We start from the raw sequence: 26,310 nt of genomic DNA on the forward strand, positions 1-26,310 counted from the left end.
GCCTGTTCTATTTGATTAACTACTGCGTGTAGTTGTTTTTATTTCAATAAAACAAATTATACCATATAAAAATTAAAAAATACCTTACATTTATATTTGAATTAAAAATCATGATGTGTGAGCAAATCGCAACAATTTTACATATCAATTTTAATGAACTGTTCATAAAATTATAAAACAATAAAAATTGTATTAACTTCACAGTATAAGTTATGGCATTATATTCAAATGAGACCTGAAAAATATGGTAAAATATACCTAAAACATAATCTATAACAATAAATAATTACAACTTTTCCATAGAAGTACATTTTCTTTGGTAGCCCTGAAAGCTCTGAGTTTTCTTTTGTGCGGCCCTCAGTAGCCTTTGAGTTTGACATGCCTGGCTTAAGTAAAAAATGAGAAAGTCATAAGTAGAACAGACAGGCAGGAGAGACAAGAAAATAGTCATGCTTTGCTGCTGACAGTGCCCTGAAGGGTGAATCTCAGTAGTTGTGTAAAATTAGTAAATTATCATTGTCAAAATACAATCTTCTTTCATACCACACTAGAGTAGATGGACAGTTGTTGTGTTTCTGCCTGGGTGGGCAGAAATTGGAGCTGGAGATTGTGACTTGAACGCATGTGCTTCCTTTCAGTAGCATTGAGGTCATTTCAAGTCTTCCTGTGGAAAATACACCTCTCAGACTGTGAGAGGATTCCTTGCCTCCACAGTGGTTGGGCACTGGGGACAGGCTTTTGGGAGATAAGATTTAATCCAATTCCCATTGACTTCACATTTGCGTTCTTGCCACTGGTCAGACACTAAGCAAGTAGAGAGCTTTGCAATTAGCTAAAGTTGAGCTTTTTTTAGGAGATTTTCTAGTACAACTTTTTGAGGTATAGGGCCAAATTTTGATGCCACTTGTTTTGGTGCACCCCTTGTGATTTCAGTAGGTTTGCATAGATAAAATGGAACAATTTGGGTTGAAGTTGGGGGGTGTTAAGAAATGTTCCCTCTATTTTTTACTAAGTGCATGTGGAATAAATTTTGTCGAATCTACTGCAGCATATATGGGTGTGCACCACCATTAGAAACGTGCTGTTGATTGTAGGCATTGTGGGCACTCTGCTAATCAGCTGGGCAGCACCTGCAGCTCTCCTGGTTGGCCTCCCAAGTGCTAAGCTTACAGGGAAAACTGGACTGTTAGGTATTTTTCAGTGCTCTTTTCTCACCTACAACATACATTTGAAAATGTGTGTAATAAAAGGAAATAATAAATAAAAACAATATAGCACTGAACCAAAATTAAACAAAAGGGAACAAAACTCAATCCCTGACTCTTTGAGGAGCAAGCTCTTGGGTAACAAATATTATCTGCAGGTCCTCCTACTATCATAAGTAGGTGTTTATCCCATGCCCATTGTCTCAGTTTATTACATCATGTTTTCTTAAGTGTGTTTATGGAAGGACCCCCACATTTTATCAAATTCCAGAATTTTTTGATTAATGCCATAGAGACTTTCTCCAGTGCAGCACAATCCATCATGCCTCTAATCCAATTTTTAAGTAAAGGTGTTCTTAGATCTCTTCATAATAGAGCTATTCTTCTTCTTGCTATAGTCACATCTTTTCTGCCTGTTTTCTCTTGGAAAGAATTAAGATGGAGCAGTGAAACACAGATGAAGGAGAGCACCCTCTCCCTGCTGCCCCCCCATTACCTTAGAAACACTTTCATTACTTTTTCATCAGAAACTATTAATTCTTGGACAAGTACATACATACCAGCAGGGTGTCTTATAATTTTGTCCATTCAAGGGTGGAATAAATTTTGTTATGTGCACCAAGATATATGGGGATGTTCACCACCAGTAGAGACATATGCTGCTGACTGTGGGTAATCTGTTAATTAGCTTAGTGGCACCTGACTTTCTCCTGGGTGGCCACCCAAGCACTCAGTTTACAGGAAACACTGCATCCCAGCATATTTTAAAAATACTTTCTCTTAGATTTCAATAGATGCACCCAACTAAACTTCTGTATTTCTGTTGCTTAATTGTTTTGTAGTTAAAAATATATGATAAAGTCAAAGTAGTTAGAATGCATTGTTATATGTTTAATGTGTATAGATAGCTCTTTTAAAAGGGTCAATATATTGCCATGTTTTGTCATTGTCTTAATTTTAAATCAGATTCTCATTGCCTGTGTGTTTCTTTCAGAGTCATTCAGCAACCGATATAACATTCTTGAGCATTTACCTTTTTCAATTATCTGGTCAGTTGTATTAAATTCTGGAAAGAGTAAAACAGTTTTCAACTTTGCAGTAACCTCTGATTTTATTTGATGGCACCTTAGGAAAAGGAAACTAAATTTGTAGCAGATTTGGCTGTGAGGAGCTTTCCAGAACCACATGTGTGCTGTGTGTTTTCAGAGTTGCATTAGTAGCTAGTCTCTCATCTGGTGCTAGATTTAAGACTGTTGCTGATTCAAAGTGTTAGACTTTGGTCAGTAGGTTAGTCTTAGTTCTGACCTAAATATACACAAATTATCATACTACTGAACAGTGGCTCTGTGGCACAATTGTACAGGTGGTTCGTATGTTAGAATCCAAAGTAACCAGGTGTATACATGTTAAATCTGGATCACTGGTTTATGAAGTTTAGGTGCAGTATTAGAAAACACTATGTCTTATTAGAGTATTGTTCTCTATTAAAAGAAAAACTGGAAGTGTGGCTACAGAGCAAATTGTGTCTCATCCAGAGGCAGCACCAACCTCTTCCTGGAAAGTGGGGAGGGGCACTGAGGTAGGCTAAGCAGAAAATTGGGGAGATGTCCCCCTTATCACTATAAAACCCTGCCCTTTGCTTCTCCTAAATTCCAGTCCCAAATCTACCTCTCTCCTGAGATCTCCTCCTCACTGGGGCTGCAGCTGCTGTTCAGGTCCTTACTGCCCTTGCAGCTGGTAACATATGCCGGCATGGGTGGACTAGATTCCAGTGCTGGAGGAGCCCTCATGGAGCGGAGATCACAGTGGGTCAGGCCAGAATACAGGCTGTAGTGAGTGTGTCTGGGTAGCTGTGGGGAGTCTGCAGCTAAGGATGTAGGCAAGGAACTGCTCTTGGGCACCCAGTCTCCAGCCTGGGCTTATTCCTGAGCTGCTGCTGGCGGTGGCACTATCACCTTTAAACCTGAGCCTTGGCCATCAACAACTGCTCTCTCAGCTCAGTTTTCAGAGCTGGTGGCTGGAAAATGGCAGATGCTATGTGGTAGCTATGGGGAACATGTGCTAAGGCACATTTTTGGATGGCTATAGCTCCCATTAGGCCCCCACTGGTGCCGCTCCTAATCTGTCATATAAGCCAGATGACATTGAATATAGGCAGTAATGTCAAGCAATGTGCAAAGATCAAACCTCTGGCTCCAGACATGAGATTATCTGCACCTGAGAAGAGTTCTGTGCTGTGCATGTCCATATTCCCCTGGATGTAAGAGGAAGTTAGATTTCTTGCATTATGAGGGATTTCCTCTTGCTGGGTGATGCTCAGCAGAGGCTCACTTACATTAGTATCAGTGTGGTTTATTAACTCAGTGGAGTTACACCAGTGTAAAACCAATTTGAGAAGGGAATTAGGCCCATGCTCTCTCTCCATTGGGCGTTGCGGTGACGTGAATATTTACCTTTAGATACAAAGTATGGAGTAGTTGACTGTCTGTTACCAGATCTGTCCATTACTCTTGGATACGCTCATTTATCTGAGGTTACTCTTGGGAGGGGGATAAATTTATCAATGTGCTGCTTGTGTTAATAAGGAGCTTTATTTCTCCCTTCTGCTAGTCCCCCCTAAATAGACCTATTCTGCACGATCTAGGTCTCCCAGGACTGTTTCTTCTTGCCCTAGAAACAGATGAACATACACACACACACACACACTTGCATCCATTACCAGAGCACAGCTGAGAGGATCTGTTACTCAGCACTCACAAGCTGATACCTTATATGTCCTTGGACTCAGTAGACTGGTTTGCACCGCAGTGCCAAACTGTGAACCTCATGTAGGGGTCCACTTTGCCCTATGGCAAATACTGGCCTCTGGGGATGGAGGGTGCGGGGACTGCTGTTCCATGTCAGGGCTTCTCAGCAATGGGGCAGCTGCCCTACAGTGAGGCACCAGGGATGGGGGCTCCACAGGCTCCTGATGAGGGGGAGTGGAGGTTGGGGGCTCCACAACCTCCCAAAAGTGGGACACCAGGGAGTGAAGAGGCTGCCCCGTGGCAGAGCTCACCAGCAGTAGGGGCTGCCTCCATGGGGGGCCAGGGAATGATACAGCCACCTAGTGAGGTGGGGAACTGCTGCCTCCAGGACTGAGCACTGGGGAACAGGAGCCTCACAAAATATGGAACAAATTGCCCATTTTTTAAAAAAAAGTTGAGATGCCTGTGAGACAGCTTAAATAAGGGTCTACTGCGGAAAAAACAGGATGGATGGTCACCCTAATCCCATGGGCCTTTGGGCTTAATGGCTGCATTTAAACAGCACTTGAAGCTGCCACTCTTATATACCCCCCAGATTCAGCACCTCCTTGACCCCATTTTCACACCAAAACTGTTCTGCTGGAAACCCACTTGATGAGCAAACCCTACAGGCTTTTTGGGCACTACAAGGATCTTTAATTTAGGTACAAGGAGCATTATTGCAGAGTAAATGAGGAAGCAGAAACAACACACTGAAAGGGTGGAGGGAAGTGAGAGAGAAAAAGAAGAGCAACCAGCTTAATTATGAAAGTTATTTATTTCCATGTCGTAGCCATACAAAGGGAGTCAAGCAAACAAAACAGTTTCAATATTAAAACTTAGGGCTAGCAAACCATAACTGATCACATAAAGCAGGTTGTGGAGGCTATACCTAGAGAGGGGGAGAGAGAACTCTCACCACTCCATGAAACTTGAACTGATCAGGGATCCCAAAAGGTGTTGGTAGCTGTGGGCCCAGTGTGTTGGAAACAGGTAGGGCAGAGCTCTCAGTACCATCAGTACTGAGAAGATGAAATGCCAGTGGAACTGATGCAGAGTTCAAATGCAGGCATCAGAACAAATTACTGGAGCATGCCTAGGGGGTTTTCTATGGAACCAAGAATGGTTTGAGAAAGAACAGTAGTTTTTTTTATGGACAAATGGATAGTTAAAGGGATTATTCAAATAGTTTTGTTTATTCAAGACAATAGAAGTTGCTCTTTCCTGGCTGTGGGCAGTGTTCCTTGAGGGAGCTCACAGTGCAATTAGGCAGTTTCAGTACTTTGGATACCAAGAGAATTTATTACTAAAATTAGTCTGATAATTACTGATCTGGGTGCAGACCAGTATGGGTTCATTAGTGTCCAAAGCAGAGATTTCCCACCAGGCAATACTCCATTGCTTTCTATATCCCAGACTTGAGTGCAATTTGTGCTTTTCACATTCCGTATGCTAACAGAGTTGTCTTTCTATCCCATCTCCCATACAGTTGTGAGCGGGGTGGTTCCTTAAGCTACTCACCCTTCTTGGTGGGATTTAGGTGTGTACACTGGTTTCAGTGTTTTGTCTTTTGTTCAAGATGAGGCCCTGGTATGTGTGCGAAGAAGAAGTGTCTTCCATTAGTGGTATACCCTGGTTCCCCCAAAACAGAGAGCTGGTAGGTAACGTGTCTTTTAGCTGGAGAGCTAGGACCTTCCAGATCAGATCCTCATCTGGTAACAGTAACTTCACCTATTTACTCTAATTAGGGAAGTGGTTTATCCATGTTCAGATGCAGCTGACACTCTGTGTGGCATTGCTTAAGTCAATCATACACTTGCTACCTCCATCTATAAACAGCAAACAATAACATTAAATCTACTTCACATAGGTATCAGGAAGAGTAGTTAATCCTTGCAGTTTTGGACATCATAGAGCAGTAGTTACCTAATCAAATGGGTGGATGATCTTTTTCAGAAGACTTGGCTCCCCTTTTCAAACACTCAGAAACAGTAAGATTTATATTTGTGCTGTACTGCATTAAACCACTCTTTCTCACTCTGATCAATGCCCCCTTTTGGAGGTAGGCTGGGAGCAAGATAGCTGTTTTGCACAAGCAATCAAAATCCATGTTTGGGGTGCAATGTCATATGAAGAATCCACAGCATTGTTTTTAAGATAACTTGGTATATTTGTAGCTTATTTTATGCCCCTTGGATCGCAGAGAGGCCGTGTCTACACTAGCCCCAAACTTCAAAATGGCCACACAAATGGCCATTTTGAAGTTTACTAATGAAGCGCTGAAATGCATATTCAGCGCCTCATTAGCATGCGGGTGGCCGCGGCACTTCAAAATTGACGCGCCTCGCCGCTGTGCAGCTCGTCCCGACAGGGCTCCTTTCCGAAAGGACCCCGCCTACTTCGAAGTCCCCTTATTCCCATGAGCTAATGGGAATAAGGGGACTTCGATGTAGGCGGGGTCCTTTCAAAAAGGAGCCCCGTTGGGACGAGCCGCGCAGCGGCGAGGCGCGTCAATTTCGAAGTGCCGCGGCCACCCGCATGCTAATGAGGTGCTGAATATGCATTTCAGCGCTTCATTAGTAAACTTCAAAATGGCCATTTGCATGGCCATTTCGAAGTTTGGGGCTAGTGTAGATGTAGCCAGAAATACTGACCAAGGAAACTTCCATTGATTTCAAGACAATGGTGGGTAAGATAGAAAACATTGTTTTCTAAGTATCTCATACATTTGAATATCTTGGAATGTATACTCTCCCATCTGTTGAAAGATGCACTCTCTGAAATTATTTCCAGGTATTTCATTTATTTAAGAGATGTGATCTTATATCCTGTTTTTAAAAATTCCATTAAATTGGGAGCTCTAGGTTAATTTAAAAAAGTCTTTGTGTTTTGAATATAAAAGAAAAACAGCAGAATAGAAACCTTTCTAAAATCTCTATGGATTAATACATACTCAAGTCTAATTTTTTTTTGCTAGCAATAAGCTTTTCATTCTTTAAATGAACAATAAGGGGAAAAGTTATTTTCTTTATCCTGTACTTAAAGAATTTTAGAATGCATAATTTTGACATAAGTCTTATGTAAATGTTTTCCCTATCTTTGAACAGCAAAATATTAATATTCAAATGAGTATGTATGATGGTAACACTTCTAGGGTAATTGTAAGGCTCACACATTACAAGGACTGCTTCCCTTCCTTTGATGCTCGTAATTATCTCAGACAAGAAACTTAACATCCTCCACCCTTCAACCACCTCCTTCAGTCCTATGAACTTGATTAGTCAGTCTTTATTGCCATTTTTTTTGCACTTCTGTACTTATAGATGTCAGTCTGTACTGGAAATGCTATTGATGTGATGAAGTGGGACTGTCACATGAAGCCTCATCACTGAATAAATCGTTTTGTTAGTCTTTAAAGTGCTACATTAACACTCTCTTGTTGTGTTAGAATACAGACTAACACAGCTACCTCTCTGTTACTACTTCTATGGTAGTTATCTGTCCCGGGTGCTACTTCATACATCTGAAACAAAATTATTATGTTTGTATGTGTTTATTTATTGATCATTTACACAAGTGCTGGAAGAAGTGATAATTTAAAACTGTGTAAGTTATTAATGCAGGTTTTTGTTATGCACTTTTCTCATGAAGAAAAAATAATACACCTCATGCAACAAAAATCAAATAAAAGTTTTTTTGGGGGGGTTTGGTGCATATGCTGAGTTTGTGAAATGTCAAAGTTAACTAGTGGTTGCTTTAGAGTTTAAAATCAATTGTGCTGTATCTTCTATTGCAGTGGTATTGCTTTTCTTCAACAATTGGTATGAATAAGAAGGTGGGATTTTTTTTTTCACATAAAACCTTATATATAGAGAACTCAGGCTGTTGTTACTTAGGCAAAATACTATCCCCCAAGAGCCCCAGTCCAGGGTAGAGATCCAGTGTTTTATGCCATAGTATATCACTGCCTTCGCATAAAAGTACTACAGAGACTGGCTGGTGTGACATCTGCCTCTGTAACATTAAAAGAGCCAAAGTGCAGATGGATGGAGAGTTAAGTAAGATTTAGATTCAATGGTTCAGATATTGATCTTGACCATATGCAGTAGAGTAACTACACTTGCACTGAATATAACTGAGAGATTAGAATCTGTCTTGTAGGGCCAAATGCTGTCCTTGACTCATGCAGATATTTCCAATTAATAACAGTCTACTGAGCTGCATATGTCTATCCAGGAGCAGAATATGACTTAGAGAGAGACTCCTCATGTGAGCAAGCGATTGGGATACAGGGAATCCTGACCATAGCTGGTTATTAATTTTTTCAATTAAATGTTTTTCAGTGAAAATGCTGATTTATCAAAGTCAAAATTGTCTGTTGGAAAGGTTCATTTTGACAACTTTCCCATTTTGAAAAAAAGAGTTCAAAAAGTTGATAAGTTTTCAGAATGTCCAGTTTTGTCATTTTTGAAAAAAATACTCAGTTTTTCAGATTGAAATGTTTTTACATTTGAATGCTGAGTTAATTTTCAGTATAGAATTTAAACAACAAAGCAGGTTGAAATAGAAATGTTGTGTTTTGATAATTTAGAAACATTTCAACTGATCTGGTCTGAAATGTTTTTCAGATTTTCAGGTTGCAAAATAAGTTGAGATTTCAACTTTTTATCCCAATTCAGAATAGAAAAAATATTTCAGAAACAGAACATCCCATGTGCTGGAGAATTCATTTCCTTCCCAGCTACTCTCCTGTAACCAACCAGGCTCAGGTTTCCCAGAAACGAGGCTGCACCCAGAAGGCGAGTGCTATATTTGGTTTATTGAAAGCATGTGACACCAGCGACGGGAGCCCCGGAGATGCCGCAGTCACCAGTGGGGGAAAACCCGATGCATCGGAGCTTCGCTCGGGGAGAGGCTCTGTAACAGGCCTCCTAACACTAGCTGATAAAGCTTAACTCATTAACATAAGATTGCCTAAAATTGCCTATGCATTCCTTATCACTATCTCTTGTGGCCTACTGCCAGCGTAGCCTTGAAGTTTTGGCAAGCGTGCTTTGCTTGCAGTTGTTGCCATGGTAGGGTTAGTTGTTTTGCAGCTTTTCACCTTGCACAGACTGGTCTGTTTGGAATTCTCCTGAGGATTCACAGAGGGGTTGGACTGCACTCTGAACCATTATAATGTCTTCTCGCACCCTACACTCCTCCCTGCGACCCCTTTGTGAATTCCAAGGGTAGTAGGAATCAAGTGAGGTGGTTGATGCTCTTCTGGCAGCACAGCGTGCATCTCTGGAACAGACTTGACAACAGCATATGAGAGCAGTAAAAGCAAAGTTTCGCGAAAGGGTATAGTTTTGCAAGAGAGCAGGAGTAGCACTGACACCTATGAAACAGGTGTCCATGAGCTGTCCCACGGCCATACTGGTGGGGCAGACAAAAGGCAGATGCGTTGATGGCAGTCTGTGCCAAAGTTACCCATACATTGAAGCTGTTACTGATACGTGGGCCCCACTCTGTGGCCGTTGTTACAGCAGTCCAGAGGTACCCATGACCCACCCCATTAAGGGGATCGGGGTCCATACAATAACAGGGGTGACGCCTGTGACCCACTCAGTGTTCTGCAAAGCCCACACCACTGCTAGGATCTGCTTGTCCAGGGGGGTGTACCCGCTTTCGGCTCTGGGGAGGGTTCGTGACGAGAAGCCAATAGGTCCTTTTCGCTGGGTTTCTACCTTCTGCCACAGACCCCAGGACGCCATGTCGCTGACGGTTGTTACGTCCAGTTTAAACGGTTGGCCCTGCAGCGGTGCAGTGAGGCGGGCATGTGTCACCACCGCCTCTTTGCAGAGATCAAAGGCTCGTTGGTGCTTCTCTGTCCAGTTCCACCGAGTGGCTTTGCGCACAAGCTCCTGTAAAGGACGCATAAGAAAAGCAAGGTGTGGAATAAAAGCACACCAGAAACCGAGAAGGCCCAGAAAGATTTGCAACTGCTGTTTAGATGAGGGTGCGGGAAACACTTGGATGGTATGCCACACTTTCAGCGGAATGCATTTGTTTGTACCCATCCACAGTACACCCAAGTAGACCACACTAGTGGCTGGCCCCTGCACTTTCTTGGGGTTAATAGCTCACCCTCGTTCCTGCAAACCTGTTACGACGGTGTCTAGGGCAGCTTGAACAGTCGATTCATCTGGTCCCGAGATCATAACGTCGTCGATGTAGTGGTAGCAGGCCGTCCGGTTGGGGAGGTCCAGACGCTCCAGATTGGCCTGCACTAGCTGATGGCAGATCGTTGGGGAGTGCTTAAAGCCCTGTGGTAACATGGTAAACGTGTACTGCTTTGTTAGCCACGTGAAGGCAAACTGCTCTTGACTCTCGGGATGAATGTCAATAGAGAAAAACACATTGGCCAGGTCTATGACTGCATGCCACAGCAAGGCAGCCACAGTGATGCGCTCCAGGATGGTAACCATGTCCAGAACTATGGCTGTTAGCTCCGGGGTCACCTTATTGAGTTCTCGATAGTCCACTGTCATGCGCCACGATCCATCTGGCTTCTTCACTGGCCAGATGGGGCTGTTGAAGGCGCTCAGCGTGGGGCGAATAATCTCCGCCTGTAGCAATGCAGCAATAGTGTCACTAATCTCGTGCTCTCCACCAGGAATGCGGTACCGCTTCACTGACACCAGGGTCTGGGGGACCGGCAGGCACACAGGGTCCCATTTGGGATGTCCCCGCAGTAGGGGCTCCACAGTTCTGATTGCCCGAATGTAGCAGGGGTGCCCAAAGGCAAACAGCCCATACTGTGTTTCCACACACCGGCCACGCAAGACATTCATTCCAATGATGTATTCACCCAAAGGTTTAGCCAGCACTGTCACCCGAAAGGGAGGGGCTTTCCCCAGTGTTAGGGTGACCTCCACCAAATAAGCGGTGGTCTCCGCTCCTCTGAGGCACTGCACGACCACTGCGTGACCCGCAGTCTGGGTAGAATGCAGAATGATCACCTCAGCTCCAGTGTCTAACAGAGCTAACACATGCTGCTCCCCTCCCCGGGGCCACTTGATGGTTAACGGGAGGAATGGGTGCCAGTTCCCTGCTACCTGTTGCACAGCCACAGCCCATATCGCAGGGGACCTGCCTCCCCGTCACTTCCTAGGGGGAAGGGTCCAGTCGACGGGGATGCTGGGCTCTGTCCTCCCCCCGGATCCTGTACCTTTCTGTGGTGCCTGGGTCTTGCCCGCCCTCTTGGAGGCACCCACATCCTCACTCCGCTGGGAAGGCAGCAGTTGTAACCAACGCTTGTACAAGTCTGGTGTTGGCAAACCATTGATCTCCTCACGGGGGACTCTTGCCTTCAGCAAGTCTGTCCACATGGTTCTCCGGGTCACCTGAGCGTGCCCTTTCTCCTGTACAGGGGCTCCCACCCGACCACCTTTTCCTTTTGTGGCGCGGACTACTTTCGCGCCTATGACAGTCTCTAACTGCATCAACGTTCCAACCAAGTCACCTACACTCCCGCCCGCTGCCATGACCACAGCCATAAGGGAGGCCTTCAGCTCGAGGGGGGCAAGGCGTAACAGAGCGGCTTTGATGGATTTCTGGACCCCTACATCATCCGGTCCTATGTCGATGAAAGCCACAGCCCACGCCATGCCCAGCTGCCGCAGCGCACTCACCCCTTCTGGGATCATACGCCAGGGCCTCACCAGTGCTTCCAGTTCCCCTGGGGAGGGGTAGACCTGGTCCACCGCTGCAGTCAACGAGCGGTACAGGGACGGCGCTTCCATGGCGTTTCCCTGTGCATCAGTAATACCTTGCATAGTCTGCAGCACCTGCCTGACCTGTGAATCCTGGGACAACACGCCCATCTGGTGGAGTTCCGCAAGCAGCAGCAACACAGTGTTGCCCACATTGTCCCACACATGCACCAGCCAGGCCAAAAGGCCTTCTCCTGGCTCCTGCTTAAAACTCTTCACCATCTCCTGCAACTCACTTATCTTAAACATCCACCAGACTTCATTGCAGCGACCTCCTGCCCTCAGCTCCCGAATGGGGCACGCCTCTCTCAGGTCGGTTTGCACAGCCTCCCCATTCACCTCCTCCTCCTCTTCAGACGAGGAGGAGCTCCAAATGTTACCATCCCAGGTCTCAGGGTCCCAAGTGGCTAGTGCAAGGACCGCACGCACTTGGGCCGTCGACACTGGTTCTTTCCCTAGTTTCACGCGCTGCCAATTCGCCACTCTCACCACCAACACCTCACAACGATGGGTTAACTCTTGTGTCCTTTCACATTGCGAGGTAACCACCTCCTGCGCTATTGCCTATGCATCCGCCAAATCGTGACATTCCTGCTGCTTCCCCGCCAGCGCCTTCTGCAAGCGGAGGAGCTCATCATCCAGGGCCCAGAGGGCAGTTAGGAAAAGCCATGCTACCTCTCCCACTGCCCTTTTTTCCATCCCTGGCCGGCGGCTCAGCTGCAGCCAATTGAATGCCCCTTCTACCTGTACCGATGTCACGCCTGCTGCCTCCTGCAACTCCGGCCAGTCTGCCAGGGCTGCCCAACAGGCCACCATCCACGCTACATCGCTTCGTCGAGGGCCATCCTGGTATACGCTGCAGGGACAACACTGGCTTCCCTGCCTCCCCCGCTTTCAACCAAAAAGGCATCATACCTGGAGAACCCTGCTCGCAGCACCAATTGTAACCAGCCAAGCTTGGGTTCCCCAGAAACGAGGCTGCACCCAGAAGGTGAGTGCTATATTTGGTTTATTGAAAGAGCATGACACCCGCGACGGGAGCCCTGGAGATGCCACAGTCACCAGTGGGGGAAAACCTGACGCATCGGACCTTCGCTCTGGGAGAGGCTCTGTAACAGGCCTCCTAACACTAGCTGATAAAGCTTAACTCATTAACATAAGATTGCCTAAACTTGCCTATGCATTCTTTATCACTATCTCTTGTGGCCTACTGCCAGCATAGCCTTGAAGTTTTGGCAAGCGTGCTTTGCTTGCAGTTGTTGCCATGGTAGGGTTAGTTGTTTTGCAGCTTTTCACCTTGCACAGACTGGTCTGTTTGGAATTCTCCTGAGGATTCACAGAGGGGTTGGACTGCACCCTCGACTGTTACAATGTCTTCTCGCACCCTTCATCTCCTTAGTTCTAATCCTGTCTTTAAGGGTTCTCCTTCTGCGTTGTGGTCACTTAACCTGCTTGCTGCAGAATTCCCACCTGTCAGCTGGGAATACCTGCCTTGGTACTGCATAAAGTTGTTGAGCGAATGTAGTAATATCTTTCTCAAAGTGCTCTGAGAATGAAATGCAATCTACAGAGGTTGTGTGTTAGTCACTTTTGTTAGGGTTGCCAACCTTCCATTTTCATCCAGAGTCTCCCAGGATTGGGTTTAATCTCGTGGAGGCTGTTGCAGCCAGTCTGAGAGATTTTAAACTGCTAAAAATCCAACAGTGCAGGAGGGCTAAGGCATGCTCTCTATGGCCGCGTCTACACGTGCACGCTAGTTCGAAGTAGTGGCGCCAACTTTGAAATAGCGCTCGTCACGGCTACACGTGTTGGGCACTATTTCGAAGTTGAAATCGACGTTAGGTGGCGAGACATCGAAGTCGCTACCCCCATGAGGGGATGGGAATAGCGCCCTACTTCGAAGTTGAACGTTGAAGTAGGGCACGTGTAGATGATCCGCGTCCCGCAACATCGAAATAGCAGGGTCTGCCATGGCGGCCATCAGCTGAGGGGTTGAGAGACGCTCTCTCTCCAGCCCCTGCGGGGCTCTATGGTCATCGTGTGCAGCAGCCCTTAGCCCAGGGCTTCTGGCTGCTGCTGCGGCAGCTGGGGATCCATGCTGCATGCACAGGGTCTGCAACTAGTTGTCGGCTCTGTGGATCTTGTGTTGTTTAGTGCAACTGTGTCTGGGAGGGGCCCTTTAAGGGAGCGGCTTGCTGTTGAGTCCGCCCTGTGACCCTGTCTGCAGCTGTTCCTGGCACCCTTATTTCAATGTGTGCTACTTTGGCGTGTAGACGTTCCCTCACAGTGCCTATTTCGATGTGGTGCTGCCCAAAGTCGAAGTTGAATGTCGACGTTGCCAGCCCTGGAGGACGTGTAGACATTATTCATCGAAATAGACTATTTCGATGTAGCGTGCACGTGTAGACGTAGACTGTGTGCCCCAGCCTCATACCACACCCCCAGAAGTAGCCAGTATTTCCCTGCAGACCCAGGGGGTAGGGCCAGCTGTGTTCACACACTTCCCCCACCCAGTCATTGATTCCAGAGTTCCCATTGGCTGGGAACAATGGCTGTGCTTGTGGGCAGGGGAAGCACACAGAGCCACCTGGTTGTCCCATCTCCAGGGGCTGCAGTGATGATCCAGCTGCTTCTGAGAGCAGTGAGGGGGCCAGCACAGACAGGGAGCTTGCTTTAGATCCATTGTGTCACTGACTGGGGGGCTGCTCAAGGTAAGCACCACCTGGTCAGAGCCCTTTCACCTCATCCTGCACCCCAACCCAAGGTCCAGTCATAAGTCCTCTCCAAGAGCTGGCAACTCACACTCCCTTCCATATTCCAAACCCACTAAGCTCCAATCCAGGCCTCACAAGCCTCCTGACCCTCATTCCTGTGCCCCAGGCTCAGCCCAGAACGCCTTTGATACTCCACAGCTTTTGGTCTCAGCCCAGTGCTTGCACCCTAATCCCTTGTACCATTTTGGTGACACTGAGTGAAGGTGGGAGAGAGCACATGGAGAAAGGTGCAGGGATGGAGTGAGCAGGGGCAAGGAAGGGGTGTAGTTTCAGGAAAAGGGCCAGGCAGGACAGGGTTGTTTTTGTCTGTGTCATAAGATAGCTAGCAACCCTGTTTGGGATTTACATGTATGGTCGTCTGAGGCTGGAGCCTGCAAAATTCAGTTCTGAACTAGTGTCAAAATACTGCTAGACAGAGGCATTCATGAGAGCTTCAGTGTCCAGAACCTTATGAGAAATGAATGTTTTACAGTCTTGGAAGGCAAAAAGTCCCAACTTTCCAATAGCATAAGGCTTTTGTTCCTAGCCATAACAGGTTGACTTTTAGAACCTGATTTATGTTTCATTCTGGTCTTTTTAGGAAAGAGGTCGATTATGGCATGGTTGCTGTAACTTCTCTGTGCATGAAACTCTGGTTATTTCAATGAGTATCCCATATGTGAAAGGTGAAAGGCCCATATCTTAAAAAGCTGAATCCAGTGTGTGTGAATGGTGTCAGGAGTAAACTGTCCTTGTAGCAAATAATATAATGATGACAAAGTGAAGGGTAAAACCAAGAACTGCTACAGTTCATAAGCTACTTCTGTTTGTGATGCAGTTGCCATGCTCTGGTGTTTTCAAAGGTCCTTTCTTCCTCTCTTCTCCTTCAGGTGATTAAAGTAGCAAGATAGAATAGAAATCTTTGTCACTTTTTTTAACTGTGTTAACAATCCATCTTTTGTCATAGATGTTTAACACGATTCCTCAGATATGTATACTGTTAAAGGAAATCTAGTCTGGATTTGGATTTGACCAAAGATAACTGCAAGTGTTGCCTTTGTATGTGTTAATAACTTGTTTCTATGTAGTAGTTCAGAAAATATGTCCACAGGAGATAAGGACTGAATCCTTTTGTGAGTTTCTATAATCATGAGAAATACAAATAGGAGTTTCCACAAGCCATCTATTTTCTACATCATAGTAATGAATTCAATATTGCAGCCTGCTCTGTCACGACTACCGTCTAATTGGGATAACTTACATATGATTCTGTTCCTGTTATGCTCTGTGTAAGGCTATTTGGTTCTAACATAGGTTATAATTTTTGATGGGTTTCCTTACAATGTTGAATGTTACTAGAATGTAGCGAGAAGCTCTGCATTACACAACTAATGCTTGAGTTTGCTGCTTCCTTTTGAGTATATTTGTATGTGAACTCTTGTTCTATGTGTTACAAATACCATGAATTTCTGTGATACTCCTTGTCCCCCCCACCCCCCGCAGGTTTTGTCACAGAAGTCAGGATGTTGAAAAACATAGTCTGAATCATGACTGAATACTGATATATGCATGCACAAAGCAACCTTCATTTTCTGAGGCTACATGAATGCCAGGAACAAAAGCCTCATGTGAAAGGAAAACTGATTTGATAATGGATGGTAAAGCTTCATACTCAATAGTTGGTGATCATTTTTTCTCAGAGAGTAACTTTTTATAAAAGTCATTGCTTTACTTAAAATATGCAGATATTCTTGAATGTCTATGTTGCTAAGGTATTCTTTGTTCCTATAAATAAGAGTATAGTATGTATTTAAACACACCTTGTTTTTGTGAATCTATATTGCACAGGAATAGAAAAATTGCCATTTCCATATGCCGAGATAGAAGAAAAAGAATATATGCAACCAATATTCCCTGTAAGCTATGCACTCGTGTGGCCACTGAGGATTCAGATGCTGCCCAGGGGATTAGCAGAGTGCCAATAGCTAGTTTTTTTGTTTGTTTGCTGGTTTCTATGGGTGGTGCTTTGCAACTATGCTACACATGAATGAAAAGAATCTGAACATGGATGAAAAAGATTAGAGGGGGCATTAAACAAGATTATTTTATTCTAAACACATCCTAAAACAGACTCCAATCCCAGTGACACTGATAAATCCAGAGTGCTTCCATTAACATTTTTGGAGTTACTCTGGATTTTCCAGACTTCAAAGACACCAGAATATAGTTCCCATATTCTCTTATAATTGGAATTTTTCTGGGTTTCAAAAAAAAAAACCCAAAAAAACACCACCTTTGTGTCTGGCATACAAAACTTTTACTGTGTGAAAGACTAAAAGACTAACTATGAAGTGGACTCATGCAAAGTTAGGTCATGGAGAAATCACTCTTAACTGAGCTAATGGTTCTCTTTTGAAGAGACAGTCTGTATGTTCTGTTCTGTAATAAAATCCTGTAAGCCCATTTATTTTGGATTGTAACTTTTTTATTGGCAAACTGAGATGACAATCCTCTCAAGGAATTAGAAAGCTAAGAGCAAATGTCACATTGTCAGAACTGGTCTATAGGTTGAACCTCTCTAGTCCAGCACCCATGGTGCTGAATGAGAGAATTTTCTAAACTGTGGCTGTGTCTACACGGGCACAAATCTTCGAAATAGCCATATTTCGAAGATTACTAATGAGGCGCTGAATTGAATATTCAGCGCCTCATTAGCTTTAGGACGCTTCCGGCTGCAGTGCTTCGAAAGCCCCTCTTTTGAAAACGTGTGGCTCGGCTCGGCGTGGCTACACGGGGGTCCTTTTCGAAAGGACCCCACACATTTTGAATCCCCTTATCCCGATCACTGATTGGAATAAGGGGATTTCAAAAGGTGCGGGTCCTTTCGAAAAGAAGCCCCATGTAGCCGCACCAAGCCGCGCTCTTTCGAAGTGACGCAGCTGGAAGTGTCCTAATGCTAATGAAGCGCTGAATATTCAATTCAGTGCCTCATTAATAGTCTTCAAAATGGCCATTAGCACGGCGATTTCAAAGATTTGTGCCCGTGTAGACACAGCCTGTGGGAGGTCAGTATTGTCTCGCAGCATTACCAACTCTTCCACTGCTTACTGGGCTCTTAGAAGACATTTAGAAGTAAATTAGACCTACATAACAGCACAGAACACTGAGAGCCAGGGCTGGTATCTGTAAACAAACTTTATGGGACCATGGGAAGCTTGGTCAGACCCATGATAAGTGGATGTACAGCTAAATAAAATCAAGACAGACTATAGATGTTCTAAGATGAGAGAGTAACAGATTAGAGAAGTTCAACCTGTAGTTAATTCATTGCCTGCCAGGACAGTCTTAACTTTTTATAGTAAAGTAGGTTTTGTCACATTACTGTTGATAGATATGAGATGAGCCTGTGATTGACAAAGTTATGTCTTCACTATTTAATCATTTTCTTCTCAGTGCATATTAATCAAAGTGCTCATTATTTTTAAGAAGAGTGGAAAATCAGAACATTTTTCTTTTACTTTGATCCTCTCTTAAACTTGTAATTAAAAGCAGCTAAAGCTAATAATAACTTTCTTTTTCTATATTTCAAAAGATGAAGAATCTACAGAGATTAATTTCTGATGAGGGTGAAAGGATGAAGCTGCAGGGCAGGGAGGGAAGGGTGATACCTCACTTAGTTCAAAAGCCCAAAGTAAGCAATTGAAGGAGAGTATAGGTGGGATCTGGAGGAGATCCATTCCAGCCTCTTCTCTGCATGTGCCTGCAGGCAGGAAGTAGAAAATGAGAGTTAATAAAGATACATAGAAAGATTTCTGCCATATTTTCTCTTCCTCTACTTCTTCACTTTTCAAGCCCTGGACTTATATATGCGGGCTAAGCCACCAAAAAGCCCCACTGCACTTGTGGAGAAGGAGAAGCTTTGTTACAAAAACTGGGGATGATGACAATTTATAGGAAAGTAAATTAAATAGGCTTTCTATTTCATTGATGTTCTTAGCTTTGCTACAGTCTGATGCAAAGTGATCCCTTTCTCCACAAATCCCTGAGATTACGTGAGTCTCTTTTGGCTCCCTTGGATGCTAACATGATGAACAGTCTTGAGAAGATTATTGCTGACACAGTCAGTTACTTAACTCTGTCTTCAGGATTAACCACTTTAATGAGCTCAGGTTTGCTCCTGAAGGATAAATGAATTACACTGTGTCATGGTGCCCCAGTGGGTCATGACTGAGAATACCAAATTCAGGACAAACTTCTCAGAAATGGGCCAAATTTACCACAAGCTGTTGGCTAGTCTTCTGTAATACATACCAGGGATCGGCAATCCCTAGCGTGGGTGCCAAGAGTGGCATGGGAACTGATTTTTATCACCACATGAGATGGGAGTTTAGCCTTGCCCGTCCTCCCCCATGCAGCAGGGAGCTTGCTCAAAGCCATGCCGCTTGTGGATTAACAAAAGACCAGTGAATGCTACCAGCCACCACCTAAATGGTAAAGTGCTGCATCTTAATTTATTTATTAATGAAGCTGCTGTAAGTAGGACTGTAGGTGCCTGGGGCTATGGCAGTGCCCGTAGCTCCGGATGGGACCGCAGCCACACCGGCTGTCCTGGGAAGCCCAGCCCTTAGTTCAGGGCGGGTGGCAGCACAAGGGTTACAGCACAGGCCCAGCCCTCAGTTCAGGGCAGGGCAGCAGCCCAAAGTTTGTAGCTCAAGCCCAGCCCTCAGTTCAGGGCGGGGCAGCAGCTCACAGTTTGTAGCACAAGCCCAGCCCTCAGTTCAGGGCAGGGCAGCAGCTCACAGTTTGTAACACAAGCCCAGCCCTCAGTTCAGGGTGGGGCAACAGCTCACAGTTTGTAGCACAAGCCCAGCTCTCAGTTCAGGGCAAGGCAACAGCTCACAGTTTGTAGCACAAGCCCAGCAAGGGCTTACTCCGTCGGGGAGGAGGGTAGTGGGTCGCAGGCCCTCTCACACCACTGTGACCCGGCCTGGGGCCCTGTGGGTTCCTTACACGCGACCACGGCGGTGGGGATCCAGGCCGCAACACACCGCCATGGGTTCTGGTGCAGTGTTCCCCAGGCCACTTCCTACCTCCACCTCTGTCTGGGGAAGGTCCCAGTCCATCTGGTCAGGGGTCCCACGGGGTCGGCACCCTCCAAATCATCTACCTTTGGGGGCTCCAGCCAGTCGGTCATCTCTACATCGTTGGGGTAGTCCAGCGGTGGTAGCACGGTGGGTCCGAGGCGATCCTGGGCCTGGGGGCTGCAGAGGTCCACTGGAACTCCGGGGAAAGCTGCTCCTGGGGCCTCGTGGCTGCTAGCCACGCCTGTCTGGCTGGGCCTGGCGTTTCCTCCAAGGAGGGGGTCCTCCACTGGCGTGAGGGTCCTGGCAGATGTGGGAAGTCCGGGTAGGTCCCCTGTGGCATCTGGATCTGTAGCTGTCCTGGCTGGTCTGGGTCGCTGGGGGCTTGCTCCTCCCGATCGGCTGGGCGGCAGCGGGCTCTCTGCCCCGGCGTCTGGGAGCCCGCGAAGGCGCTCCCTCCCTGCCTGGAGGCCCAGGCTTTAATGGGTCCCGCACTCTGCCCTTGGCCCTTCTGGCTCTAGGCCCTGCCCTCTGAGGGGTGGGCCACTGGTGTTCTGGCTCCAGTCCCGCCCACCAGGGCCTCTGCGCAGCCTCCTCAGCCTCTGAGTCAGCGGGAGGCCACAGTGGCTCACTACAAGGACTATTAGTGACTTTAAAAAGTATCACCTGCACGCACACTGTACACAGAGGTCAAAAGGTTAAATTTCAGCACTCCACCTCAGAAAGGTTGCTGACCCCTGAGATATACCATATTAGTAAAAAAAGTAAACTTCTGTCTCACCACAATAGTTAATAAATCAGAAATGCAGTCTCCTTGGGTATCCTAGTCTTTGTTTCAACATACAGATTCTAGACTTAATTCTGAGTAGCTACTTAAAACCAACTGGATCAATCAAAGGATTCTTTTGATCTCAAAGGATTCTTTTGATCCCAAAAGACCAGCCATATATCCAGTTTAAATTTAAAACTGCTATTAAAGCTAATGTATTTCTTCTAATAAAAGGTTAAAGAAAGAGCATCTGTACCTCTGGGGATAGTGCGTAGATTATCCACAGAGACAAAGTTTGGTTTAAAAGTCGGAAAATACATATAGTGCATAATCGGTAATAACTCAAAATTAAATTAATCAATTTAACACTATAGTTTAGATATTAGTATCCAAGTATTTGGGTACATCACTCATGAAAAGATTTATAGAGAGTTGGCTCTGGAGAGTAAATGCATCAATGACTGTTGATTGCCCCTCTGTTATTTAACTCAGAGCTTACCCAATAATCAGTCTGTTGCCAATCCTTTGGTGTCTAATAACTACAGGTTTATTTATGAGGAAAAAAATGATGTGTTTAAAACTGGGTAAAGGAATTGAATACGTACAATTGAATACATACAGTAATTGCAAAGTTCTTGCATCAGGCTTGAAGCAGTGTTGGAACAATCTGACAGCTTGTAATTTCTCCGGTTGCTTCCAAAAGCTTGGAAGGGCTGAAGTCCATTGCTTAGAATACTTCCATATTCCAGAGATCAGAGCCAGAAAGAGGCAACATGACAAAGCTTTCATCTACAACGTAGAGCTGCCAACTTCATGATTGCGGAAAATCGAATATGCCTGCTCCTGCCCTGCCCACCCCCACACCCCATTCCCCTCCTTCTGTTGCTCACTGTCATCTGCTCTCTCTCACTTGTTTTCATGGGGCTGGACAGAGACTTGGGCTACTGGAGGGAGCTAGGGCTCTGGCTTGGTGGTGTGGGCTTTGGGTGGGGAGAAAAGCCTGAGATGTGAGGAGAAGTCATGTTGTGGGGCAGGTTGGATACAGGGGTGAGGGCTCTGGATGCAGGTGCAGATGCTGGAGTTGGGCTGGAGATGAGTGGTTTGGGTGCAGAAAGGGGCTCCAGGTTGGGGATGAGTCCAAGGTGTCAGAGTGTGGGAGGGGCTGAGGGCACTAGCAGGAAGTCCAGGGTTCCTTCGTCGGGAGATTGCATGCCGGTTGCTTCTGGAAGCAGTGCAGAATCAGGACAGCCAGGGAGCCTGCCTCAGCCCTGCTGTGCCACTGACTGGACTGTTAGGCTGCGTCTACACGTGCACGCTACTTCGAAGTAGCGGCAGTAACTTCGAAATAGCGCCCGTCACGTCTACACGTGTTGGGCGCTATTTCGAAGTTGAAATCGACGTTAGGCGGCGAGACGTCGAAGTCGCTAACCCCAGGAGGGGATGGGAATAGCGCCCTACTTCGACGTTCAACATCGAAGTAGGGACGTGTAGACGATCCGCGTCCCGCAACATCGAAATAGCGGGGTCCTCCATGGCGGCCATCAGCTGGGGGGTTGAGACATACTCTCTCTCCAGCCCTTGCGGGGCTCTGTGGTCACCGTGGGCAGCAGCCCTTAGCCCAGGGCTTCTGGCTGCTGCTGCTGCAGCTGGGGGTCCGTGCTGCATATACAGGGTCTGCAACTAGTTGTTGGCTCTGTGTATCTTGCACTGTTTAATGAAAGTGTGTCTGGGAGGGCCCTTTAAGGGAGCGACTTGCTGTTGAGTCCGCCCCGTGACCCTGTCTGCAGCTGTGCCTGGCTCCCTTATTTCGATGTGTGCTACTTTGCCGTGTAGACGTTCCCTCGCTGTGCCTATTTCGATGTTGGGCTGAGCAACGTCGAAGTTGAACATCGACGTTGCCAGCCCTGGAGGACGTGTAGACGTCATTCATCGAAATAGCCTATTTCGATGTCGCAACATCGAAATAAACTATTTCGAAGTTGGGTGCACGTGTAGACGTAGCCTTAGTGGACCACTCAGTGAAGCTGAGTGGAACTGCCAAGGTACCTTCTCAACTGGGCATTCCAGTCAGAAAGTGGAAGCCTGGCAACCTCACTGTCTTGTGGAGGGTCTGCTTTTCGTACAGATAGTAGTGAAGTGCAGGCACGAGATGGAGTCCAGCGTTACGTGATCTGGTCATATTCCCTTGCATGTTTCAGTGAATCAAAGCTGGGGACATTACGCATGCTCTGGCTGAAATTTCCAAAGGAAAGTTCATCATGTGGGAACAAGCTTCTCCCATATCCCATTATGTTCCCTGATGGGCCATCAGGCTGAATAGTTCATTCACAATTTGATGGTTAGACTGAATGTAAGCTACCTTGTGTGTGTTAACCAGGAGCAAATGCTTTTGAAATGCAGATATACAGTCAATATCGTTAATTTCACATATGGCAATGATATATGCATCCAAATAGTATAACTTACGTTCATAAAATGACCATTTACATTGACAACTTTCAATACATATGTTATATGAGGTGTCTTGCAATTATAGAACATTGGTAGCAACAGTGATCTACACTTTTAATCACATAACACCAAATCTTTCCTTGCTAATATCTTGTTTGCAGTATTGTTGTAGCTTTGTTGGTTCCGAGATATTAGAGAGACAAAGTGGATGAGATTATATCTTAGGAAGACCTAAAGAAGAGTTCTGTGTAGGTTGGCAGCCAGTCTTTTTCACCCACAGAAGTCTGGCCAACAAAAGATATTGCCTCATGCACTTTCTCTCTCTCTCATCAAGTGGAGAGGGTGGGGTATATAATTCAAACATTTGAAAAACAACTGTTCATAGCCTGGTGTTTTCCAGACATTTATCTCACAAGCAGCAGCTGTTTACTTTATAAATATGTTTTTTGAAGATGAAGATGCAGATGCATAAAAATCCAAGTAAGTTATGTACAGAAAACATAAGGAACCCACTACAATCCTGTAATAGTTTGCCTTACATATTTTTGTTGCAAGACTTTTATAGGAAATATAGAATATAGAATGAGTGCACATCAAAGTTATGATGATTCATATATTGCAGCTGTAACATTCAATAACAAGTGGACATTCAACAATGGTTGTAAAAGTAGCCATTCTTCTACAGAAGAATTTTGTCAACCATTTACAGAGGGAGACATCTGAATTGGAATTAATTTACAAATTTAACACCATTAACTTAAGCTTGAATAAAGATCTTAATTGACTATCACATTACCAGGCAATTTCCCCACGTTTGATATTCACACTTCTACATCACATACTATGAATGAGACACATTCAGCTTAATTTGCTTTGTTAACTTCTACTAATGACAGTTAACTTCCCCTTCTTTCCTTTTTTTTCAGATATATGCACCCTCCCTTGTGTTATTTTCACTCATCTGATGAAGTGGGTTTTACCTATGAAAGCTCATGACCTAATGAATGTGTTAGTCTGTAAGGTGTCACAGAAGTGCTTATTGTTTTTGATAATGATGAGGGAAGCATATTCAATGTGAAGAAACATAATAGCTGCGTCTACGCGTGCATGCTACTTCGAAGTAGCGGCACCAACTTCGAAATAGCGCCCGTCGCGTCTACACGTGTCGGGCGCTATTTCGAAGTTAACTTCAACGTTAGGCGGCGAGACGTCGAAGTCGCTAACCTCATGAGGAGATAGGAATAGCGCCCTACTTCGACGTTCAACGTTGAAGTAGGGACCGTGTAGACGATCCGCGTCCCGCAACGTCGAAATTGTTGGGTCCTCCATGGCGGCCATCAGCTGTGGGGTTGAGAGATGCTCTCTCTCCAGCCCCTGCGGGGCTCTATGGTCACCGTGGGCAGCAGCCCTTAGCCCAGGGCTTCTGGCTGCTTCTGCGGCAGCTGCGGATCTATGCTGCAGGCACAGGGTCTGCAACCAGTTGTCAGCTCTGTGTATCTTGTGTTGTTTAGTGCAACTGTGTCTGGGAGGGGCCCTTTAAGGGAGCGGCTTGCTGTTGAGTCCGCCCTGTGACCCTGTCTGCAGCTGTGCCTGGCATCCCTATTTCGATGTGTGCTACTTTGACGTGTAGACGTTCCCTCGCTGCGCCTATTTCGATGTTGGGCTGAGCAAAGTCGAAGTTGAACATCGACGTTGCTGGCCCTGGAGGACGTGTAGACGTTATTCATCGAAATAGACTATTTCGATGTTGGCTGCACTTGTAGACGTAGCCAATATGAAATAAACGGAGATAGGATAGGAACCAATTGTTACATTACATTATTCAGTGAAGGAGAATCAAAAACAACTGCTAAAGGGAAATGGATGCATGGTGCATTTAATATGTTGAAAAAATGTAATATGCATAATGGCTGTGTCTAGACTAGCCCCCAGCTTCGAAGGGAAACTTCAAAGTGTGTGTGACACTTCGAAGTGCCGGCTTGCGTGTAGTCGCGGGTCAGCTGTGGGTACTTAGAAGTGCCCATGCTACTTTGAAGTCCCTTTACTCCTCAAAATTTTGAGGAGTAAAGGGACTTTGAAGTAGTGCAGGCACTTCCAGGTACCCACGGCAACACGCAAGCTGGCACTTCGAAGTGTCACACTTTGAAGTTGCCATGGGGGAGATTTAGCCTAATGAAGTGCTGCGTATGCACCTCAGTACTTCATTAGTAATCTCCCAACAACCTAATTACCATGCCCCTTTCAAAGTTGGGGCTAGTCTAGACACAGCCAGTGTGTTTGAAGGGAGAAAATACAATGTGTTTATAGAACCCTGTGTGGATACAAATTTGGTATCCTCATAACCAAATCCACATCTTCAAAAGTGATCCATGGAGAAGCACATCTGTATATGCAGATATTTGTAAATATAAAGCAGGCATCTGCAGATTTGCAGGGCTCCATGTATTTGGCAGGGAAAAAAAACTTCTCTTAATCCATCCATTTTAGACAGAACTATAGTGGAATACGTAGTTGTACTGAAGAGAAGCACAAAATGGCCTCTATGTACAAAAGGAGAGAAATCTATATATGAGCTATTTCATGAAAGGTGCTACATGGTTACAAAACTCCATTCTCCAAAGTGGCCGCTCAAGGGTCAAATCAATCTTGAGCTCACTAAAACAATTGAGTTTTTCCCTGTATTATATCAATATCTTTTTGACAATTTCAGAGCACCCAAAAACAGGATCATTATATTCGAGAAGAGTTAGAGTCTATACTGTATTATCTTAAAATAGAATGTTCTGTAAACAGAAAAGTTTTAATATTTCACTGTTTACCATAGACAATTTTTTTTAACATGACACTGTTGTATACACCCAGAATACAACAGTTCTCTGGCCTCATCTGAGATTCAGTCTGCATTTCAAAATGCTAAGCAGTATTTCTTCAGGGCTCCACAATAACTGGAACTAACCCTAATTAAGAAAGTTTCTGTCTTTGGAAAAGAAAAAAGAAATAATGTCTGATGGAGTCACTCACAGTTCAACATAAAGCAAATGTATCTTGCCTGTTGAAATTGGGGAAAAAAGTCTGTTCGAGGAATGCTAAATATTTCTTGTTGGTGCTGGAAAGATCTCCAGTTGTTAACATATAAAACCATAAAGAATTTTTACACCTTTATAAAAACAGTTGATAAAATGAGGGGAAAATTCTTGCTTCTTAACATAGATGAGTAAATACTTCAGAAGTTGCATCTCCCCATAAGTTTCCAATTTAAATACTGGGCTATTAATATATGTTGTAAGACTACTAGTGAGCTTGCCAAAAATGACATTAGAATTACTTATACCCTGAAAATTGGATGCAGAATGTGGTACCAATAAGTATATTTTTAAAAGTACTGTTAGCCACACTCGGTCCACACAGTTATGCAAAGATCTCATTTTATTTTGTGTATTAGGTGGAATCTCAGGACCACTACTGCCATATATGATGTATTTCCTTTAAACAAATGCTGAAAACTGCT

The 26,310-nt window shown here is 45.1% G+C and overlaps 1 protein-coding gene across 20 annotated transcripts in view; it reads left to right on the forward strand.

Moving 5' to 3' along the window:
• The window catches only part of NRXN1 (neurexin 1), a 1,123,636-nt gene that overhangs the window by 720,448 nt on the left and 376,878 nt on the right, over positions 1–26,310 (forward strand). The window contains exon 16 of one of the 20 annotated variants that reach the window (XM_074989558.1): positions 8,671–8,716. The exons of the other annotated variants lie outside the window; for them this stretch is intronic. Within the exon in view, the coding sequence (XP_074845659.1) occupies positions 8,671–8,675 (5 nt within the window). The 3' untranslated portion in view covers positions 8,676–8,716. Of the gene's footprint in view, positions 1–8,670; positions 8,717–26,310 lie in introns of those variants that run through there. 20 annotated transcript variants of the gene reach the window in all.

This window comes from Carettochelys insculpta, chromosome 3, assembly GCF_033958435.1.
Source record: "Carettochelys insculpta isolate YL-2023 chromosome 3, ASM3395843v1, whole genome shotgun sequence".
Taxonomy (NCBI): domain Eukaryota; kingdom Metazoa; phylum Chordata; order Testudines; family Carettochelyidae; genus Carettochelys; species Carettochelys insculpta.